We start from the raw sequence: 19492 nt of genomic DNA on the forward strand, positions 1-19492 counted from the left end.
GAAAATGGCTGTTGCACATCTCTTAAAGTGGCATTGTGATAACCATCAATCTACTTTAATATTTTATTTTTTATTTATATTTTATTTATTTTGAGAGAGAGAGAGAGCACGAGCAGAGGGGAGGGGCAGAGGAAGACGGAGAAGCAAAATCCCCAATGAGCAGGGAGCCCGATGAGGGACTTGATCCCAGGACCCTGGGATTATGACCTGAGTGGAAGGCAGACACTTAATGCACTGAGTCACCCAGGTTTCCCTACTTTAACATTTTTGTAAGCCTTCAAAATATAATATCTCCCTAGGAACTGTTCTGGTCTTTCTCCTTCAAAAGAAAGTCAGAGGTAGTACAAGCCAACAAGGTCAGTTACACCTTTGGGAGAAATCTGCTGGGACATCAGGCAGAGGTAAACGAGCCAAGACTGGGAGAGAAGCCACAGCAGGCCCAGTGTGTGCACAGGCTGTGGAGAGAATGCTCATATGACAAGGGACTTTGCAGAAAAGCTATTTCTGTCAGAGCTGCTATACCCACTGGTCCAAAGGTGAGCTCAAGCACTCTGATTTCCCAGTAAAAATGAAGCAGAGGCATAACCTTTGGGGAGAGAAGACAGAAGCAGAGGCAATGACTGCCCTGGGGTAAAGAGAGAGACAAGGTAAGTCATGGACAAGGTGGTATGTTTAAGCAGACAGATATCACGAAATGTCAAAAATGTTGTCACCGCCACTGAAATCATTAAGTGAAGTTTGGTATCCATTTACTGTCACCATTTACTTCCCAACTACTGTATTACACTGATATAAGATACCATTGTTTTTAAGATGCATCCCAATTTCAGAAGTGTCAAAATGAGAATAAGAGTGAGTCTTAGAATTGATGATACACAGTAGTTCCTTCCCTGGTCTGAAATGGCTCATACGCCACAGAGAAGAATCTTCAGAGTCTGTCTGTTCTCAATCATTTCCCAAAACTATCCCTCAAGTCTTGGATACCACAGGGTCTGAAATGAGGACCAAACCAGAAGCATTATTAATAGCAAGAACTCAGCATGGGTTGCTACTCTAACAAGTATTTACACCTGTCTAGTCTTTGAACTTTCTGAGACAGAATTTCCCGAACAAAGCCACCTCCTCAGAGAGACTCAGGACTTCCCCAGGCAGCATGTCAGTCCCAGGCACTTCATATTGGTGAGATCCGATTTGAACCACAGAGGGCCAGGGAGGGGACCTCTCCTTGTTCAGGCAGGACATTTGTTTTGGCTAATCCCCCTCTCCCCTCCACCCAAGCATGCCCTCTCAGAAGTTCTTCCAAAGACACCAAAAGCTTGGAAAGATAAATTCCTCAAAAGGCAGTGGATTTAAAAAATGTTTAAATCTTAAGTTTTCAAGGAAAGTGTCAGCCACACTGTCTCTCCCATACTGCCTTCCTAAATCTTTAGCAACATCAAAAATAAAACACAGCAGAGTCCCAAATATTTTGCCTTCCAAAAGAACTTCATTAGGTAGAGACAGTTTTTACCTTTGACTGTTCCTCATCTATTGAAGATTCTTCCGATGCATGGGGAGTATTACTCAAAGAGCTGCTTCTCTGGTCATCAGCTGTCCCTTCGGAAGGGGCTACTTCTACCACTGAGAGTCGACCGCTCTCACTCCTTCCTCCACCCAGTTCTTCCATCCTTGAGTGGGAAAAAGACCGGGCCCGGGTTTCTTGGGAAAGCTCTACAAACTTTTCTAGGGCGCTAAAAAAATCAATGCGATCTGTACTGAAATCTGAGACTTCAGCCTGGCAACTGGGTTGGGGGCTTGGTGATTCAGGATCAGGGGACATGGGGAGGTCTTTCAGGCGAGATGTTAATTCTTCCAGAGGCAGTAAGTGGACGTTCACATCTGCTTTCAGGGCATCTGTCTCCAAATCTTCCACTGTTAAGTCTGGGAACTTGCTGGCAATTTCTGGGGCCTGTCCAGGTTGGATTAAGGCTTTGGATGCATGGCAGTTGTCAAGAGGGAATTTTGATTCATTGAGACAACACCCTGATGAGCATCCATTGATGTCATTTAGGTTTAATTCATCTTCAATCTGTCCAGCATGAAATTCCCTAGAAGTAAACTCCAAGCAGATCATTCTTTCTTTGGTACGCAGGCCCTTCTGATTTTCATCTTGTGGGACGACATGTTCCACAAAGACAGGAGGTATGGGTGGGTGGTTCTCCAGGGTCTTCACCTCGGCAATCTGGTCTGCTGAGGTGGTGATCTCCTTCTTGTTGAGCTCTAGCCCTGGTTTGCAGATGGGTTCGTGGTGGTCTGAGAGGTCGCTGTCTGAATGAGATCTCCAGAGCTTGTTATGGCGCTGTTTGCTGTGGAGGACACACAAAGGAAATGCCTTACTCTGGCCTATGAAATCAGTCAACACCGTCCCAGGAAACCGCTCCCAGATAAATGTAAATCTTAACCTGCAAAATGCTTTGTTAATACCCAATGGAAGAAGTAGGTAATAAACATTTGTAAAGATGCTCAATTTAACTAATAGCAAAAAAACAAAAACAAAGCAAAATGACAACAATAAAAACAAATATGAGATCTGATTTTTCTACCTATCAGACTGACAAGAGCTTAAAATGGTTGCTAGCGGCTAGTATTGATGATGGCATGGCCAAACATGTCCTCTTATATGTAGTTGGCAGGAATGTGAATTGTAGAAATTTTTTCTTTTTTAATTATTTTATTCATTTATTTGAGAGAGAGATAGTGAGAGATAGAGCACAAGGAGGGGAGAGAGGGAGAAGCAGGCTCCCCACTGAGCAGTGAGCCCAACCTGGGGCTGGATCCCAGGACCCTGGGATCATGACCTGAGCCGAAGGCAAACGCTTAACTGACTGAGCCACCCAGGCGCCCCTGTAGTGGTAGAAATTATCAGAGTGAAATCTGACAACAGCTCTCGAAATTTAACACTTTAACAAACAATTCTAGAGAAATACTATAAGTACACAAAGATATAGATATAAGGATGTTTACTATGTAATACAGTGGTACTAAAGGATCAGACACCAAAAAAAAAAAAAAAAAGGATCTATTTAAATTACAGGCCATATACTACATGCCATGCATGAAGCTATTAAAAACAAGCATTTTAGTGGAGTGTTGTCCAAGGTATACTATTAAGTGAAAAAGCATGATGACCACATCTGGAATGGTCAGTTTCCATGTTACAATAATAACTACAGGAAAACACCTGGAGGAACATCATCAAACAGGTAACAGGGGTCCCTTCAAGAAAGGCAGAATACTTTCGGGGAGGGCGTTACTTCCTATACTCTATATTTCTATAAGTTTTAAAATTTAAAAATAATGAGCATATTTAACATTAATAACCGGGGGGGGGGAAATAAAACAAAACAGCATCTAGGCAATACAAAGAGAAATACTCTATTGGAGCCCATTACAAGTTCTTACAATTGGGTTAAAGAGCTGATACAGGATTAATCACTGAAGTAGAAATGTGAGAAGGGTGGTAATCTTTCTTGAATTAGAAAGCAAAGATGAGGCTGGTAAATCCACAGAAAAAGGTTGGTATGGAATGGAAGAGGATATGCCTAAAGCATAGGGTCATTTCATAAGGATCTCTGGATAAAAACCATCAAGCTAAGGGGACACCTGGAAAAGCAGGGGGCCCAAAGAAGATCACACACACATAACCATCCTTGGGCTTATTTAATGCACGGAAGTTCTTCTTCTTCTTTTTTTAAATTTTATTTATTTATTTGAGAGAGAGAGAGAGTGAGCAAGAGAGAGAGTACATGAGCAGAGGCAAAGGAAGAGAGGAATCAGACTCCTCCGCTGAGCAGGGAGCCTGATGTGGGGCTTGATCCCAGGACCCAAGGATCATGACCTGAGCCGAAGGCAGACACTCAACCAACTGAGCCACCCAGGCACCCCTGGAGAGAAGTTCTGATGGGATGAAATTTCATTTCAAACCATACTAACAAGGGAGCACAGTTGCCAAAGCCCTAGCCGAAAAGAAAAAGGTGGCCCTGTGGCTGGTCAGGATCACCTGCCCAGGAAACAGGTCCCTAGATGTGGCATGTAGGGGTGTGGTTTCCATGACTTACAAGTTGATGAAGAGTTACCTAACTGCAGAGTGTAATGGGAAATAGCCCCAAACAATTTACCGCGGGCTCAGGGCCACGCCTGCCTGTGAATCTCTGCCGAGTCATGCGCCTGCACTAATGTGAACCCCTGCTTGTTCTCAACTCTGCACCTGCTCTCAGCTCCCCCCATCTGTCTGCTGCTTGGGTGGGGCTCTCTCTGACTCAGGCCTGCACAGCAGAAGGGTGCTTTTCCTGGTAGGGAACAGGTCATTCTGTTTATGAAGACAAGCTATAATCAATAGCTGGGAGGAAGGTAGGGTTTTTACCCTTTCCAAGCTGCATGACCTCCAGCCACCCCTAGGAGGAGACAACATATCACACATCCCAAACAAGTGAGTGGCTGTGGGGAGGGGCAAACTTAATGGTTGGAGAGGTGGGGCCTGAACTGTACACAGTGATCCATCCATGAATGCCCTGTGCTTCCCTTTAAAGTTTCTTTCATATCTAGATACTCTTGTTTCCTGACCTACATATGGCTGTGTTCTCCAGTTTCTATCCCTCAGCTATCACGAGGATGTTCAAACCTGTACCAATTCCTCTTAGCCACCATGGCAGGACAATTCCTGTTGATACAAATGACTGGGAAGACATCTATCTCAGGGAGTAGCTGTTCTCACCTTTCTAAGAATATAAAAGAACAGCTTATCTTACCAGTCAACAGGCAAATGGGATTTTTCACGATCCCAAGAACCTTCCAAAGTATGATTTTTTAAAACTGCCTGCAAATCACTAATCAATCAGGAGGGAATGAGACTGAAATTATGCCAATAGGTACCAACAATGTATGTTTCAGAGGAAGTGGCTGACATTACAGCTGCTTTGCCCAGCAGGGATTTCCTTCTCTTCCTGGGGGAGATAATCATCAGAAAATATTAGGTCAGGGGTCTGGAATTAAACTGACACCTACTTGTAAAGGAGAAAGAAAAATCCCAATCCAAAGATAGGTCTGATTCTGCTGGCTTTTTCATTTTTGCAGTAGGACCTGCAGTGGTTGAGAGTGGTAGACAGCTCTTTGATAGAATCAAGATACTCATCAGCATGGCCTTTGAAGCACTACTATGCCAGGTACCCCTTGCTGCTCCCTCCCTTCCTCCTCCCACCTCAGAGGTTTTAGTAAACTCTGTCCTGAATTTTGTGCTTATCATCCTCTTTCTTTATAATGTCATCATGCTTTGTTCTCAATATACTGCTTCGTTTTACATGTTGTGAACTTATATAAATGAAGTCATACTCTTTGTATATATTCTTCCACAGCTGCCTTTTGCCTACACTGTTTTTAAGATTCATCAACGTGTGCAGCTGTAATTTCAGAGAGTGTGATGAATATACCACAGTTTATTTACCCGTCCTGTTGATGGACAGGTTGGCTACTCTGAACAGCACTGCCATGGACACTCTTGCACTCGGTGCATACTTTGGTTTCTAAAAGACGTTCTATACAGGAGCGGAAGCGGGGGTCACAGGGTATACGTACACCGTCAGTTTTACTCAGTGACACCAAACTGTCTTCCAGTGCAGCTTTTTCCCAAGTCAGTTTATTCTGATGCTCTATCACTAGTAGGGACAGATGTAAGACACTGGATCATACTTATTATTTTAAACTGTTAATGTTTAAATTCAACTGACTTCCTCCACCTATTTCAGGTAGGCATCAAGTAAACAAGTTGCCAAAGAGAATTTCAGAGTTGGTTTATGGCCTGGATGACGCAAAGAAGTCTCAGGTTCTTTTCTCCCTCGAGTGATCTCAGACCTGAATTTGGCCTTTTACTTCATAAATGAACAATAAGGAAATCTAAGTGACAGGATACACATGATATCCCATTCTCTCGCCTCCAATTTGCTTTCTTTCTTCTTGTTACATGTTTGGTAAAGCACCAACTTTGTTTGAGAAAGTTACTGGGAGGAAAGTACTGGTAAAAATGGAGTATCATTTATAGTAAAATTAGACTGTCTGTGGTTACCTCTTAGGACATTAGGCAGCCTGTAGAAAGGAGAAGAAAGAAAAAGCAACAATTGAGCATATTCTATGTGTTGTCCGTGGTCCCTAAATGCTTTAAAATTATTTCACTGAAAAGCTATTAAGAAAATCCTTTAAATCTCAATTGGGATGTGGGTTCATTCTCAGGTTCCCTCCTGCTGGCTGACCACTGTGCACCAGCTAACTAGACTTCAATGTCTCCCCACCAGCAAAGCAGGGGAGTGTGACAGACACCTCGGCCTCCTCTGGCCCTGGTGACAGGGGTGTTCAAAGAATCAAAACTGACATCTATGAAGACATGTGGCACGAACTCTCCCTGGCTACCACCCAATGTTTCTTCTCTGCCCCTTTACACTGGAACTTAATATCACAGACACATGGTCCAGCCTGCAAATGCCTGAAATATGAACTTGTCTAATGGAACAAAAATCTGCCAGATACCTACATGATCAGAGTACAGAATAACAAACACGCCTGTTGGCAGTTTAATGGAGGGTTTCAACACACACACACACACACACACACACACACACACACACACCCTCTTCCTGTCTTACTCCCATCCCCCAGCTATAAAAACATAAAAAATAAAATTAGATATGAACAGTATCAATGGCTTTATGATATCCTCCCTTTTAGGTCCAAAGGATTATATTAAATATTAGCCCTCCCCGGGCTCTTAAAGAAATACTGAACTATGCAAAAAGTCCCTTGCATTTCAGATAGGTGGTCACTGTTTGGCCCATAAGAGACTGTAACCAGGGGTGCCTGGGTGGCTCAGTTGGTTGGGCGTCTGCCTCCGGCTCAGGCCATGATCCTGGGATCCTGGGATCGAGTCCCACATCTGGCTCCTTGCTAAGCAGGGAGCCTGCTTCTCCCTCTGCCTGTCGCTCCCCCTGCTGTGCTCTCTCTCTCTCTGACAAATAAATAAAATCTTAAAAAAAAAAAAGGGACTGTAACCAATTCATAAATCACTTACAGAGTCCTGGTCTCACTTTGGTAAACTCCTCTTCTACCAAGACATCAAAGCACCAATCTAATACCCTCAAACAGAGGGATGACACCTCAAGTTAAGTACCCAGTGCCACTCTAGACAACCATGGGGGCTAAAGAATGCTAGGATCAGGGCTCTATCTTTTTGGGAAAACCACCACATGCTTCCTGGAAGAAGATGTGGAATACAAGCTTTAAGTACTTTCACAGGAAATGGATTTCTCTGCAAACAGAGTGAGAGGGATTTTTCTAAGGACTTTCTTCTCCTGGTTACCTAAGCTGTAGAGCTTCAGACAGTTCCTGGAGTCTGGGGCTTCTGTTTTTGCTCTTCTAAGCAGGCAGACCTTGGTGTAGCACTCTAGGGCTGGGCAAGAATCTGCTGGGCCCAATTCACTTGGCAACTAGCTTGGCAATAGCCTACAAGTGCTGTTTCTTAAAAAAAAAAATCAGAGATTGCAGACCCTAATGATTGTATACCCAGCAGGCACTCCTACTCTTTTTCCTAACTGGCAGAGGCTTGATTTGGTTTGGGTTTTCAGTGTTTCATTAGGGCCCTGGCAGGAGATAGTCTGGAGGGAGGAGCGTAAAGGCAGGCCACTTACTCCCCTGGCTTCCTCCCCATGGGGTCACTTCGGGCTCGCTGTGTCCCTTGACGGAAGGTTATTTCTCCTATCTGAAGGTGTCTCTTTATCCAGGAGTCTCCTTCCAGGTTCTAGTAACTGCTCCCTCCCCTCTTTGGGCCTCACAGCTATAACCGAACAGCTCTGCTGATGTAAGTCCCTTGATTCTACTACAATCCCATATCTTCGTAAAAAGTCGCTTTATAAAACTCTCCTCAAATAATCCTAATCCGAGTATGCTGTTTCTTGTTGAGATGCCGACTGATGGAGGTATTCTATTACTTGCAGGTGAAAGCAGCCTAAGTGATACCCCAAGCACTAGAGTCTAGTTCTTAAAATCCAGGAAACATCACAGTACAGGAAATTCCAGGAACACTTTCTATTCTAGTTTCTAATGGAGTTAGTGTGCCTGTGGGTGGTGGAAGGCAGTGGCTGGAGGAAGGAGGAGGGATAAAAATGGTACATGCATGTATGTGTTTCTGGCTAGCCTTGGAGAAACAAGATGATGAGAACCACATCAGAATAACCCTTACCAGTATATAGTGTGCATTGTTTTTCAAGGTTTTATTTTTAAGTAATCTCTACCCCCATCGTGGGGCTTGAACTCACAACCCTGAGGATCAAGAGGCACATACAGGCTCCTCTGACTGAGCCAGCCAGGCGCCCTTGTAGTATACATTTTATACACATTTTTATTTACAATAACCTTATGACATATGGTTCTTTAAAAATTTTCTTTTATTTAGGGGCGCCTGGGTGGCTCAGTCGTTAAGCGTCTGCCTTCGGCTCAGGTCATGATCCCTGAGTCCTAGGATCGAGCCCCGCATCAGGCTCCCTGCTCAGCGGGAAGCCTGCTAGCCTGCTTCTCGAACCTCTCCCACTCCCCCTCCTTGTGTTGCCTCTCTCGCTGTGTCTCTGTCAAATAAATAAAAATCTAAAAAAAAAATTTTTTTTAAACTTAAATTCAACTTAGTTAACATATAGTGTACTATTAGTTTCAGTGTGACATAGAGCTCTTAACTTTCATATTACAGATGGGGTCAGGTGAGGATTGGAACTGTGAAGTAACTCCTCAAAGTTGCAGCAAGAGGATGAACCAAAGATGGAAACCAGATCTACTGACTCAAATTCCGTGGTTTTCTCATTCCCCGGGCTTGCTCCTCCCTCCACGAATCGAGCCCAGGAAGGCAGGATAGAACCGAAAGGGAAAGGAAAAGGCAGTGTGATTTGTGGGTTATGCTGCCCTTCTTATCCACATCTAAGATTTTTCTTAAGTTCCTTTAACATCTAAGAAAAACCACATACTCTAAAAAAACCCAACCCAACAGCTTGCAGTAGCCTGAGATTCCAGAATAAATACTGAAATTGGCAGGACACATAGTATCCTTGCTCTCAACAGGTCACGTGAGGACACTGCCTAACATCCGTCATGTGTGTGTCTGGGAACATACAATATTTATGTCTCATCCAACCCTCAGATGCCTCTTTCTTGCGCCAAAAAGAACCGCTGTGTCCTACCTTCTGATCTAATCTAAAAATGTCATCAAAATCTGGCCCCAAAGACCTCTAAACTCCTTTTAAGTGGAGGAGACTTGAGTATCCTCCCTGCCTCCTAAAAGAATGGCTCAGATGAAGTCATGCCAAATACTGAGTAAACGGGAGGGTTTTTTTTTTACTGGAAACCATAATGCTATGCTGTGGCTGCATTTTCACAAGACTTCAGGGGTGGGAGGGTGGTCCCTCTGCATGGATAGGCTGGAAGGCTATTTAACATTTTGTTCAGGGGAAACACAGCCCAGATTCAAGAGTCAAGACCAAGTCATGAGACTCACTGGAGTCAGACTCTGGCACCAGCCCCAGCTGCTTCTAGGCAGCTGTGCCTTCATCTGAACAAAACCACCTAGAACATGCACACATGAAAAAATCAAAGCAAAATCCAGCATTCCACAGAACTTCAGCATGTGGCATCCCAGGAAACTGACCCTTAAACCCAGTTTAACATGCGCATCTCTTTCCTTGAGAGCAGCTGAAAGTGGCTTTCACCACTAATGAGGTAAAATAATAAATAGTTATTTTATAACCAATTACCAAATTATTGCTGAAAAGAGTAGGTCTCATTGATACAGGAAGATGTTCAAGATCTAGTACTGGGTAGGCAGAGAGACAAATACTGAACGGTATCACTTACATGTGTTATCTAAAAAAGCCGAAATAGAGAATAAAGTGGTAGTTACTAGGGGATGGAGGATGGGGGAAATGGGGAGATGTTGGTCAAAGGCTATAAACTTCTAGTTAGAAGATTAATAAGTTCTGGGGATCTAATGTAAGATGGAGATTATAGTTCATAATACTGTATCATATACTTCTGAATGTTGCTAAGAGAGATACTAAATATTTCCACCACGAAAAACAAACAGTATGTGAAGGAATGGAGGGGTTAGCTAATGCTGTGGTGATAAATCAGTTTGCAATATATAAATGCATCAAATCAACACACTGGACACCTTAAATTTACACAATGTTATACATCAATTCTATTTTGATAAAGCTGGGGGGGGAGGATGGTTAAGTGAGGGCTAACTGCACTGTAACTGTTCAATATACATTGCTACCGTTTAACAAAGAAAAAGAAAGGAAGACCAGTTATTGGGTGAAGACGTAGGCTGAAGAATAGCTTTTCTGAGAAAATATCCATCAATATATGTGGTAAAAGTCACACCTGGAGAAACATGCAAGATAAGTCAATTGCTGTCTGTGGGTACTGTATTTATAAATGCTTTTTCTGTGTTTTCTACATCTCTGCAAAGCATACACACACACACACACACATACATATATACACACACACATACAGATTAAAAGATTTTTAAAAGGAAAAGAAGAGAATTATTTCTGGGAAGTGCCTTCATACCCCAAATCTGATTTGTCACATGACCAAAATTTTCAAGAAGGCTCAATGAAACCAAGTACTGATAAACAATGATGCCGAAAACAGCACCACATACTTTAAAAAATTTTTTGTTCTTTTAAAGAATGGGCCAAAAAAATTTCTAAGAACTTCATCAATGCTTAGCATTACTTTGGGAGCAATAAGTATCCATTTTGATAAGGCAGCTGTATCTGGCCTTAGAATATGTTGAGAAATGTTTATGATAATCAGGACCTCCTTGAGAATTAAATTAAGAGAACAGTATTTCCACCTTTTAGTTTAAATGTCTTTAGTTTAAACGCCTGATCTTCCATACTATTCTTAAATGCTCGTACTTATTTTTTAAAAACTAGATTGACAGAGGTTTCAATTTTCAAAATGTATCACACATCCAAATTAGGCTGAGAACTAACTGCAGGGAAGGACATTTTATCTTGCCCCGGGGAGCATAACAGAGGGAAAATCTGAGAAAGTCACTGAAGGACTCACCTTGCCAGCAAGATCCCCTGGTACTCTTCCAGTTGTCTCATGAAGCTGGGGTTGGGCTTGGTCACTGTTCTCCTTTCCTTCACGTAGTCATAGGCCCGGTCCAGATTCCAGCCATACTCCTTCATTGCATAGGCAATCACAGTGGAGGCTGAGCGACTCACCCCCATTTTGCAGTGCACAAGGCACTTAGATCCATGTTTCCTACGTTGGGGGATTGAGGTAAAGAGAAAAACACAATAGTGAGTACATTTTATTTTATTTTTTTTTATTTTTTATTTTTTTTAATAATGATTTTTTATTATATTATGTTAGTCACCATACAGTACATCCCCGGTTTTCGATGTAAGGCTCGATGATTCATTAGTTGCGTATAACACCCAGTGCACCATGCAATACGTGCCCTCCTTACTACCCATCACCGGTCTATCCCATTCCCCCACCCCCTCCGCTCTGAGGCCCTCAGTTTGTTTCTCATAGTCCATAGTCTCTCATGTTTCATTCCCCCTTCTGATTACCCCCCCTTTCTTTATCCCTTTCTTCCCCTACTGATCATTCTAGTTCTTATGTTCCATAGATGAGAGAAATCATATGATAGTTGTCTTTCTCTGCTTGACTTATTTCACTTAGCATTATCTCCTCCAGTGCCGTCCATGTTGTAGCAAATGTTGAGAACTCGTTCTTTCTGATTGCTGAGTAATATTCCATTGTATATATGGATCGCAACTTCTTAATCCAGTCATCTGTTGCAGGGCATCTCGGCTCCTTCCACGATTTAGCTATTGTGGACATTGCTGCTATGAACATTGGGGTGCATATGGCCCTTCTCTTCACTACGTCTGTATCTTTGGGGTAAACACCCAGTAGTACAATGGCTGGATCATAGGGTAGCTCAATTTTTAACTTTTTAAGGGACCTCCACACTGTTTTCCAGAGTGGCTGTACCAACTTGCATTCCCACCAACAATGTAGGAGGGATCCCCTTTCTCCACATCCTCTCCAACAATTGTTGTTTCTTGCCTTGTCTATTTTTGCCATTCTAACTGGCGTAAGGTGGTATCTCAGTGTGGTTTTGATTTGAATTTCCTTGGTGGCTAATGATTTTGAACATTTTTTCATGTGTCTGTTAGCCATTTGTATGTCTTCATTGGAAAAATGTCTGTTCATATCTTCTGCCCATTTTTTGATTTGTTTATTTGTTTCTCGTGTATTGAGTTTGAGAAGTTCTTTGTAGATCTTGGATACCAGTCCTTTATCTGTAGTGTCATTTGCAAATATATTCTCCCATTCCGTGGGCTGCCTCTTAGTTTTTCTGACTGTTTCCTTGGCTGTGCAGGAACTTTTAATCTTGATGAAGTCCCATAAATTCATTTTATCTTTTGTTTCTCTTGCCTTTGGGGATGTAATTAGTGAGTACATTTTAAAAGCTAGGTTCGAAATGTTTCCAAGTCTCCTGTCACCCTTCCATTTTCTTTCAATCCATCCCACTTCAGTGTACTTGTATACATCTATAGTCAAATGTGGAGGGAGGTAGGCAATTCTAGTGTACTCAAACAATATTCAGTGTTAATATTAATCCTTTTAAATTCATTCAGCGAATATTTACCAGGCAATCACTGTATGTAAGACAACGTGCAAACTACTGGGAGGCAAAGAAAAGTAAATCTTCCCTAAATGGTAGGGTTCAATGGGGGAAAGAGATAATTAAAACGCAAAATGGAAATTACAATGAGTGTGAAGGGAGAATTTTCAATTTAGAGACTGGGCCCATTTTGCCTGTCTGGAGGCCAGTACCCTCGCAGTCCCAGGGGCATGTTTCAAGGCTGGCACACTCTTGAGTCACAAGTGTGACAGTGATTCATCTAACTTATCCAAATGTTCTGAGTTGCTTCCAGTTCAAGTTCCAGTAAGGGTTCTGTCCCTGGAGGAAAGTACCAACCAAATGAAACTAACCCTCCTCTTTACTCAGATGTAGCCCTAGATATCACTTTTCACAACACCACCACCATGTTCTGTCTAGGGACTGGCTAGACAATCCGTGGAGCTGGATGGGACCATGTGATGCACCACATGGCTTTCTCAGTGTGGAGGGTGGAATGAAAAACTACCTGTTGTTGTTTTAATGGGGTGGAAAAAAGAGAAAGCAAAGTTACCATAAAGTGACTGTAAGAAACAAACAAAACCCTGTGGTCTCAAGATGCCAGAGCTCATTACTTCAGATACGAAGAGTACTCCACTATGCTATGCTAATTCTGCTAGTAACACAGTGTCTGGCACAGAGGAAGCCTGAAAATACTTACTAAATGTATGAACGAACTTATGGATCTGCTGTTACATCTGTCAGCTCTAAGTAGAAATATTTTAAAATCTGGAAAAAAGAATGGTTACTCTTTTCACTAGTGTACATGGGCTAAAAATATTTCCTATGTGGCTATTCCAATAAGTAAAAAAAAAAAATGTACATCAGCCTAGTAGGGGGAATCTACTCATTTACTCACTCACTGTATTACAGTAAACAAGCTTCCTTCCAGGGGCTTATAACTCTTCTGCTGGAGATAGACACGCATGAAAGAGTTAAGTACAATGCAAGGAAGGCATAAGGTTATGTGCCGGAATGATAGGGATTCAGAGAATGATCCGCCATAATCAAAACAGTCTCAAAAGGAAGGTAAGATTAACCTCCCACCCATCACTTAGATGCAAAATTCTGGAGTCCTTAGGTTGGTGCAGGCGTGTGTCTCCGTGAGCTTAGATGATCCCCAATGACTAGGACATTTTCATCTTGTTTACGGCACCACAGGCTTTCATTTAGATTACGTGCACAGTGACTCAGATGTGAGTTCAGACGTGTGCTCTGTATTTTCCCTTCAAGCTCTGACATCAAATTTCAGGGCTATACCCGCAGGCATGGAAGGTGCTCAAAGTCGGACAATTTTAAGAAAAATACAATCATGAAATCCACCCCCACGAAAGCATTTCTTCATTTTGAATGGGGCTTTTTCCCAGTGGATGGCTTCTAACTCACAAATTGAAGGATCTGAAGTCAGTTCAGAAAATCCAATTTCATTTTTCAGTTTCAGCCACACACCGCCCCCCACCACTTCTCCCCTCCCTGTGCTGGGTTGTCTAGACTAAGCCTGGTATTACTTTAGGAATCCCAAACCCACCCATCTGTAGGTCGAGTCTGGAATTCAGGGCTCCGATCAGGATGAAGCACGTGAGGTGCCTGGGGTGCCATTTAAGGAGGCGCTCACTCTCAGATGCTGACCTACACTCGCATGAGCCCCAGCAGGACTGCCTGCTCACGTGTACCCTGCATGCCTCACATATCTCACCTCAAGGCTGAAATTGGCCTTAGCTTTCACTGGGACTGGGGCCTCGCCTGAACTCTAGCCTCTTTGGCTGTGATTCTCACAGCTTGCCTAGTCTTTTCCAGTCTCCCTTCCTTAAGGACCTAGACTACTCCTAAATACTTGATGGACTCTGAAATAAGACATGATCTTAGGTTCAAGTCGTATCCTCAACACTTGTTACTTCTCTGAACCTCATCTCTATAGTCTGTCCCTATCTGTACAAAAGGATGACAGCATATGTCTCTCTGGGTTCTGGAAAATATTACGTGGGAGAATAAAGTGTAAAGTACCTGGCACATAGTAAGCATGCCATGAGTGGTATTATTGAGAACAATTTAATAACAGGCTTCAAGAATATAAAACACTTCCAGGTGCTAGCTAGAGACTGAAAGTATGGGCTCAAAGCTAGTGTAGGAGGATTCAGGGTAACTAAGAGGAAGAACTTCTTGACTATGGAGGTCCTGAAGAAAGATGTGGAATCATTGCTGAAGGGGGACTTTAAAAACGAAAAGTGGTTCTCATCTGCCAGGGATGATTTGAATGTGGTCCCATCAAAGGGGAAGCGTGGCCAACATGATCATTTATGGTTCCTTCTATTGAAGGAATATATAGAATTGGCAAGGAAATCCCCAGGGACTTAAAAAAAGCAGTGCTGACATATTAATACTAATTAACACTAAACACTAAATTAATACTATTAGTTTCACTAAAAGGCCAATTAATTTAAAGATGACATCAACAGAATGGCCAGAGGAAAATTTCACTGTTTAGAGTATCATAAGAGTAAAGTAAAAGAATGAGAAAAGATTTCCAAAGCTCACTAAGTTTCCTTTCTGGTCTTTTCAGAAAGAAGGACTCAGTATCCCACACACCCGGAGTAATTCCTATTCTCTAACTTTCACAGGTCCCCTTTGGCGGCTTAGCACCTTCTTCACAACGCCTTCCTTCTCTCACTCTTACTGCACTTGCAGCAGCTTCTGTTTGTGTTACCTCATCTTGTGCTCGATGGAAACAGTCAACATACTCTATATGGAAAACCCAAAAGAATCCACTCCCAAACTATTAAAAGTTATAGAGCAATTCAGTAACGTGGCGGGATACAAAATCAATGCTCAGAAATCAGTTGCATTTCTGTACACGAATAATGAGACTGAAGAAAGAGAAATTAGGGAATCCATCCCTAATTTACAATAGCACCAAAAACCATACGTTACCTTGGAATTAACTTAACCAGAGACGTAAAGGATCTATATTCTAGAAACTATAAATCACTCTTGAAAGGCATTGAGGAAGACACAAAAAGATGGAAAAATATTCCATCCTCATGGATCAGAAGAATTAACATAGTTAAAATGTCCATGCTACCCAGAGCAATCTACACTTTCAATGCTATCCCGATCAAAATACCGAGGACATTTTTCAAAGAACTGGAACAAATAGTCCTTAAATTTGTATGGAACCAGAAAAGGCCCCGAATCACCAAGGAACTGTTGAAAAGGAAAAACAAAGCTGGGGGCATCACAATGCCGGATTTCGAGCTGTACTACAAAGCTGTGATCACAAAGACAGCATGGTACTGGCACAAAAACAGACACATAGACCAATGGAACAGAATAGAGAGCCCAGAAAAGGACCCTCAGCTCTTTGGGCAACTAATATTTGATAAAGCAGGAAAAAACATCCGGTGGGAAAAAGACAGTCTCTTCAGAGCCCACGGAATGGGAGAATATATTTGCAAATGACACTACAGATAAAGGACTGGTATCCAAGATCTACAAAGAACTTCTCAAACTCAATACACGAGAAACAAATAAACAAATCAAAAAATGGGCAGAAGATATGAACAGACACTTTTCCAATGAAGACATACAAATGGCTAACAGACACATGAAAAAATGTTCAAAATCATTAGCCACCAGGGAAATTCAAATAAAAACCACACTGAGATACCACCTTACGCCAGTTAGAATGGCAAAAATAGACAAGGCAAGAAACAACAATTGTTGGAGAGGATGTGGAGAAAGGGGATCCCTCCTACATTGTTGGTGGGAATGCAAGTTGGTACAGCCACTCTGGAAAACAGTGTGGAGGTCCCTTAAAAAGTTAAAAATTGAGCTACCCTATGATCCAGCCATTGCACTACTGGGTATTTACCCCAAAGATACAGACGTGGTGAAGAGAAGGGCCATATGCACACCAATGTTCATAGCAGCAATGTCCACAATAGCTAAATTGTGGAAGGAGCCGAGATGCCCTTCAACAGATGACTGGATTAAGAAGTTGTGGTCCATATATACGATGGAATATTACTCAGCTATCAGAAAGAACGAGTTCTCAACATTTGCTACAACATGGACAGCACTGGAGGAGATAATGCTAAGTGAAATAAGTCAAGCAGAGAAAGACAACTATCATATGATTTCTCTCATCTATGGAACATAAGAACTAGGATGATCGGTAGGGGAAGAAAGGGATAAAGAAAGGGGGGGTAATCAGAAGGGGGAATGAAACATGAGAGACTATGGACTATGAGAAACAAACCGAGGGCCTCAGAGGGGAGGGGGGTGGGGGAATGGGATAGACCGGTGATGGGTAGTAAAGAGGGCACGTATTGCATGGTGCACTGGGTGTTATACACAACTAATGAATCATCGAGTCTTACATCGGAAACCGGGATGTACTGTATGGTGACTAACATAATATAATAAAAAAATCATTAAAAAAAAAAAAAGGTCTCTTCAATAAATGGTGCTGGGAAAATTGGACAGCTACATGCAAAAGAATGAAACTTGACCACTATCTCACACCATACACAAAAATAAACTCCAAATGGATGAAAGACCTCGATGTGAGACAGGAATCCATCAAAATCCTAGAGGAGAACATAGGCAGCAACCTATACGACATCGGCCAAAGCATCTCCAAAGGCAAGAGAAACAAAAGATAAAATGAACTTATGGGACTTCATCAAGATAAAAAGCTTCTGCACAGCCAAGGAAACAGTCAAAAAAACTAAGAGGCAGCCCACGGAATGGGAGAATATATTTGCAAATGACACTACAGATAAAAGACTGGTATCCAAGATCTACAAAGAACTTCTCAAACTCAATACACGAGAAACAAATAAACAAATCAAAAAATGGGCAGAAGATATGAACAGACACTTTTCCTACGAAGACATACAAATGGCTAACAGACACATGAAAAAATGTTCAAAATCATTAGCCACCAGAGAAATTCAAATAAAAACCACACTGAGATACCACCTTACGCCAGTTAGAATGGCAAAAATAGACAAGGCAAGAAACAATTGTTGGAGAGGATGTGGAGAAAGGGGATCCCTCCTACATTGTTGGTGGGAATGCAAGTTGGTACAGCCACTCTGGAAAACAGTGTGGAGGTCCCTTAAAAAGTTAAAAATTGAGCTACCCTGTGACCCAGCCATTGTACTACTGGGTGTTAACCCCAAAGATACAGACGTAGTGAAGAGAAGGGCCATATGCACCCCAATGTTCATAGCAGCATTGTCCACAATAGCTAAATTGTGGAAGGAGCTGAGATGCCCTTCAACAGATGACTGGATTAAGAAGTTGCGATCCATATATACAATGGAATATTACTCAGCTATCAGAAAGAACGAATTCTCAACATTTGCTGCAACATGGACGGCAGGCACTGGAGGAGATAATGCTAAGTGAAATAAGTCAAGCAGAGAAAGACAACTATCATATGGTTTCTCTCATCTATGGAACATAAGAACTAGGAAGATCGGTAGGGGAAGCAAGGGATAAAGAAAGGGGGGGTAATCAGAAGGGGGAATGAAACATGAGAGACTATGGACTATGAGAAACAAACCGAGGGCCTCAGAGGGGAGGGGGGTGGGGGAATGGGATAGACCGGTGATGGGTAGTAAGGAGGGCACGTATTGCATGGTGCACTGGGTGTTATACGCAACTAATGAATCATCGAGCCTTACATCGGAAACCGGGGATGTACTGTATGGTGACTAACATAATATAATAAAAAAACATTAAAAAAAAAAAAAAAGGAGGTTATCTTCTTCCAGGGGATCCATCTACTTTTAGGGAGTATGAGGTCACTAGTCAACTTTTCCCCAGGATTACAAAAATTAGTTTCCTTTTTTTCTTTAATTCCTTCTCCCAGAGTGCAGACAGTAAGCCATCTACAGCTCTCAGGCTCCAGCCGTGTGTGGTGCAGGGGAACATGGACCAGAGCATGTGTGTGGGGCCATTACTCACTTTGCTTTAGAGATGAATTTGTAAGTATCATTCCAGTAAGCCAGGAGATCCGTTGCCTCTTCATCATATACGCGGATGTTATGATACTCAAAGACTCCTGGGAAGAAGTTGTCTATCTCTCGAGTGACGTTCAAGATATACCGCACCCTGCGAGGAAACCAAGGGAGAGTACGTGCTCTACTATTCAGGCTAAGTCCCAGTCCAGCACTGTTTTTCCTACTTAAAATTTGTTTACTCTCTAGGTTGAAATTAAATACTAAATATTGAAGAAAGCTAAAAAACTAAGAGGCTATATATTTAGTACAGAAACTATATAACAGAATCCAGGACATACCTGGGCACCAACGAATTACTGAGAGAAAAGCTGTCTACCAAGTTCAATATCTAAATTCCATTTTCGGTTTATGTACAGTTACACAATCTCATCTTTGATAGTCTTTTGAAAATATGCCTTGTATTTTACTTCAAAGAATCTAAGGTCCATGATCGACAGTTTCTCCTTAGTCGATAAAATTACCAGAAACAAAATTTATTCTTTGGAAGTCATTTGTATTAAATCAGACTATTGACATCTACCTCGAGAAACAAAAAACAACAAAATAGGAGGGGAAAAATTTCCTCCTATCCTTCTAAATGCTAGATTTTGCTCTGTTACTCTCTTAAAACTATAAGAAAGGTAATAGAGGCGAGGGCTGGGAGGGTCAGAGGAAAGTTGGACCTAAGAGTCTCGCAGCTCTC

At 42.1% G+C, this 19492-nt stretch overlaps 1 protein-coding gene and 1 long non-coding RNA gene across 6 annotated transcripts in view; one reads left to right on the forward strand and one right to left on the reverse strand.

Annotated features, from left to right (window-relative positions):
* SSH2 (slingshot protein phosphatase 2) overlaps positions 1 to 19492 on the reverse strand; it is a 240628-nt gene that overhangs the window by 8056 nt on the left and 213080 nt on the right. For all 5 annotated transcript variants that reach the window (XM_045773222.2, XM_045773220.2, XM_045773221.2 and 2 more), the window contains 3 exons: positions 18755 to 18901; positions 11146 to 11346; positions 1511 to 2345 (listed from right to left, as the gene is read on the reverse strand). In XM_045773222.2, coding sequence (XP_045629178.2) covers positions 1511 to 2345; positions 11146 to 11346; positions 18755 to 18901 — 1183 coding nt within the window. The remainder of the gene's footprint in view (positions 1 to 1510; positions 2346 to 11145; positions 11347 to 18754; positions 18902 to 19492) is intronic.
* On the forward strand, positions 4310 to 9042 carry LOC123776881 (uncharacterized). Its single transcript, XR_006775519.2, has 3 exons — positions 4310 to 4468; positions 5113 to 5201; positions 8762 to 9042. It is a non-coding gene; the product is annotated as an uncharacterized LOC123776881 (long non-coding RNA).

This window comes from Ursus americanus, chromosome 23 (assembly GCF_024610735.1).
Source record: "Ursus americanus isolate L20-20 chromosome 23, mUrsAme1.1.p, whole genome shotgun sequence".
NCBI lineage: Eukaryota > Metazoa > Chordata > Mammalia > Carnivora > Ursidae > Ursus > Ursus americanus.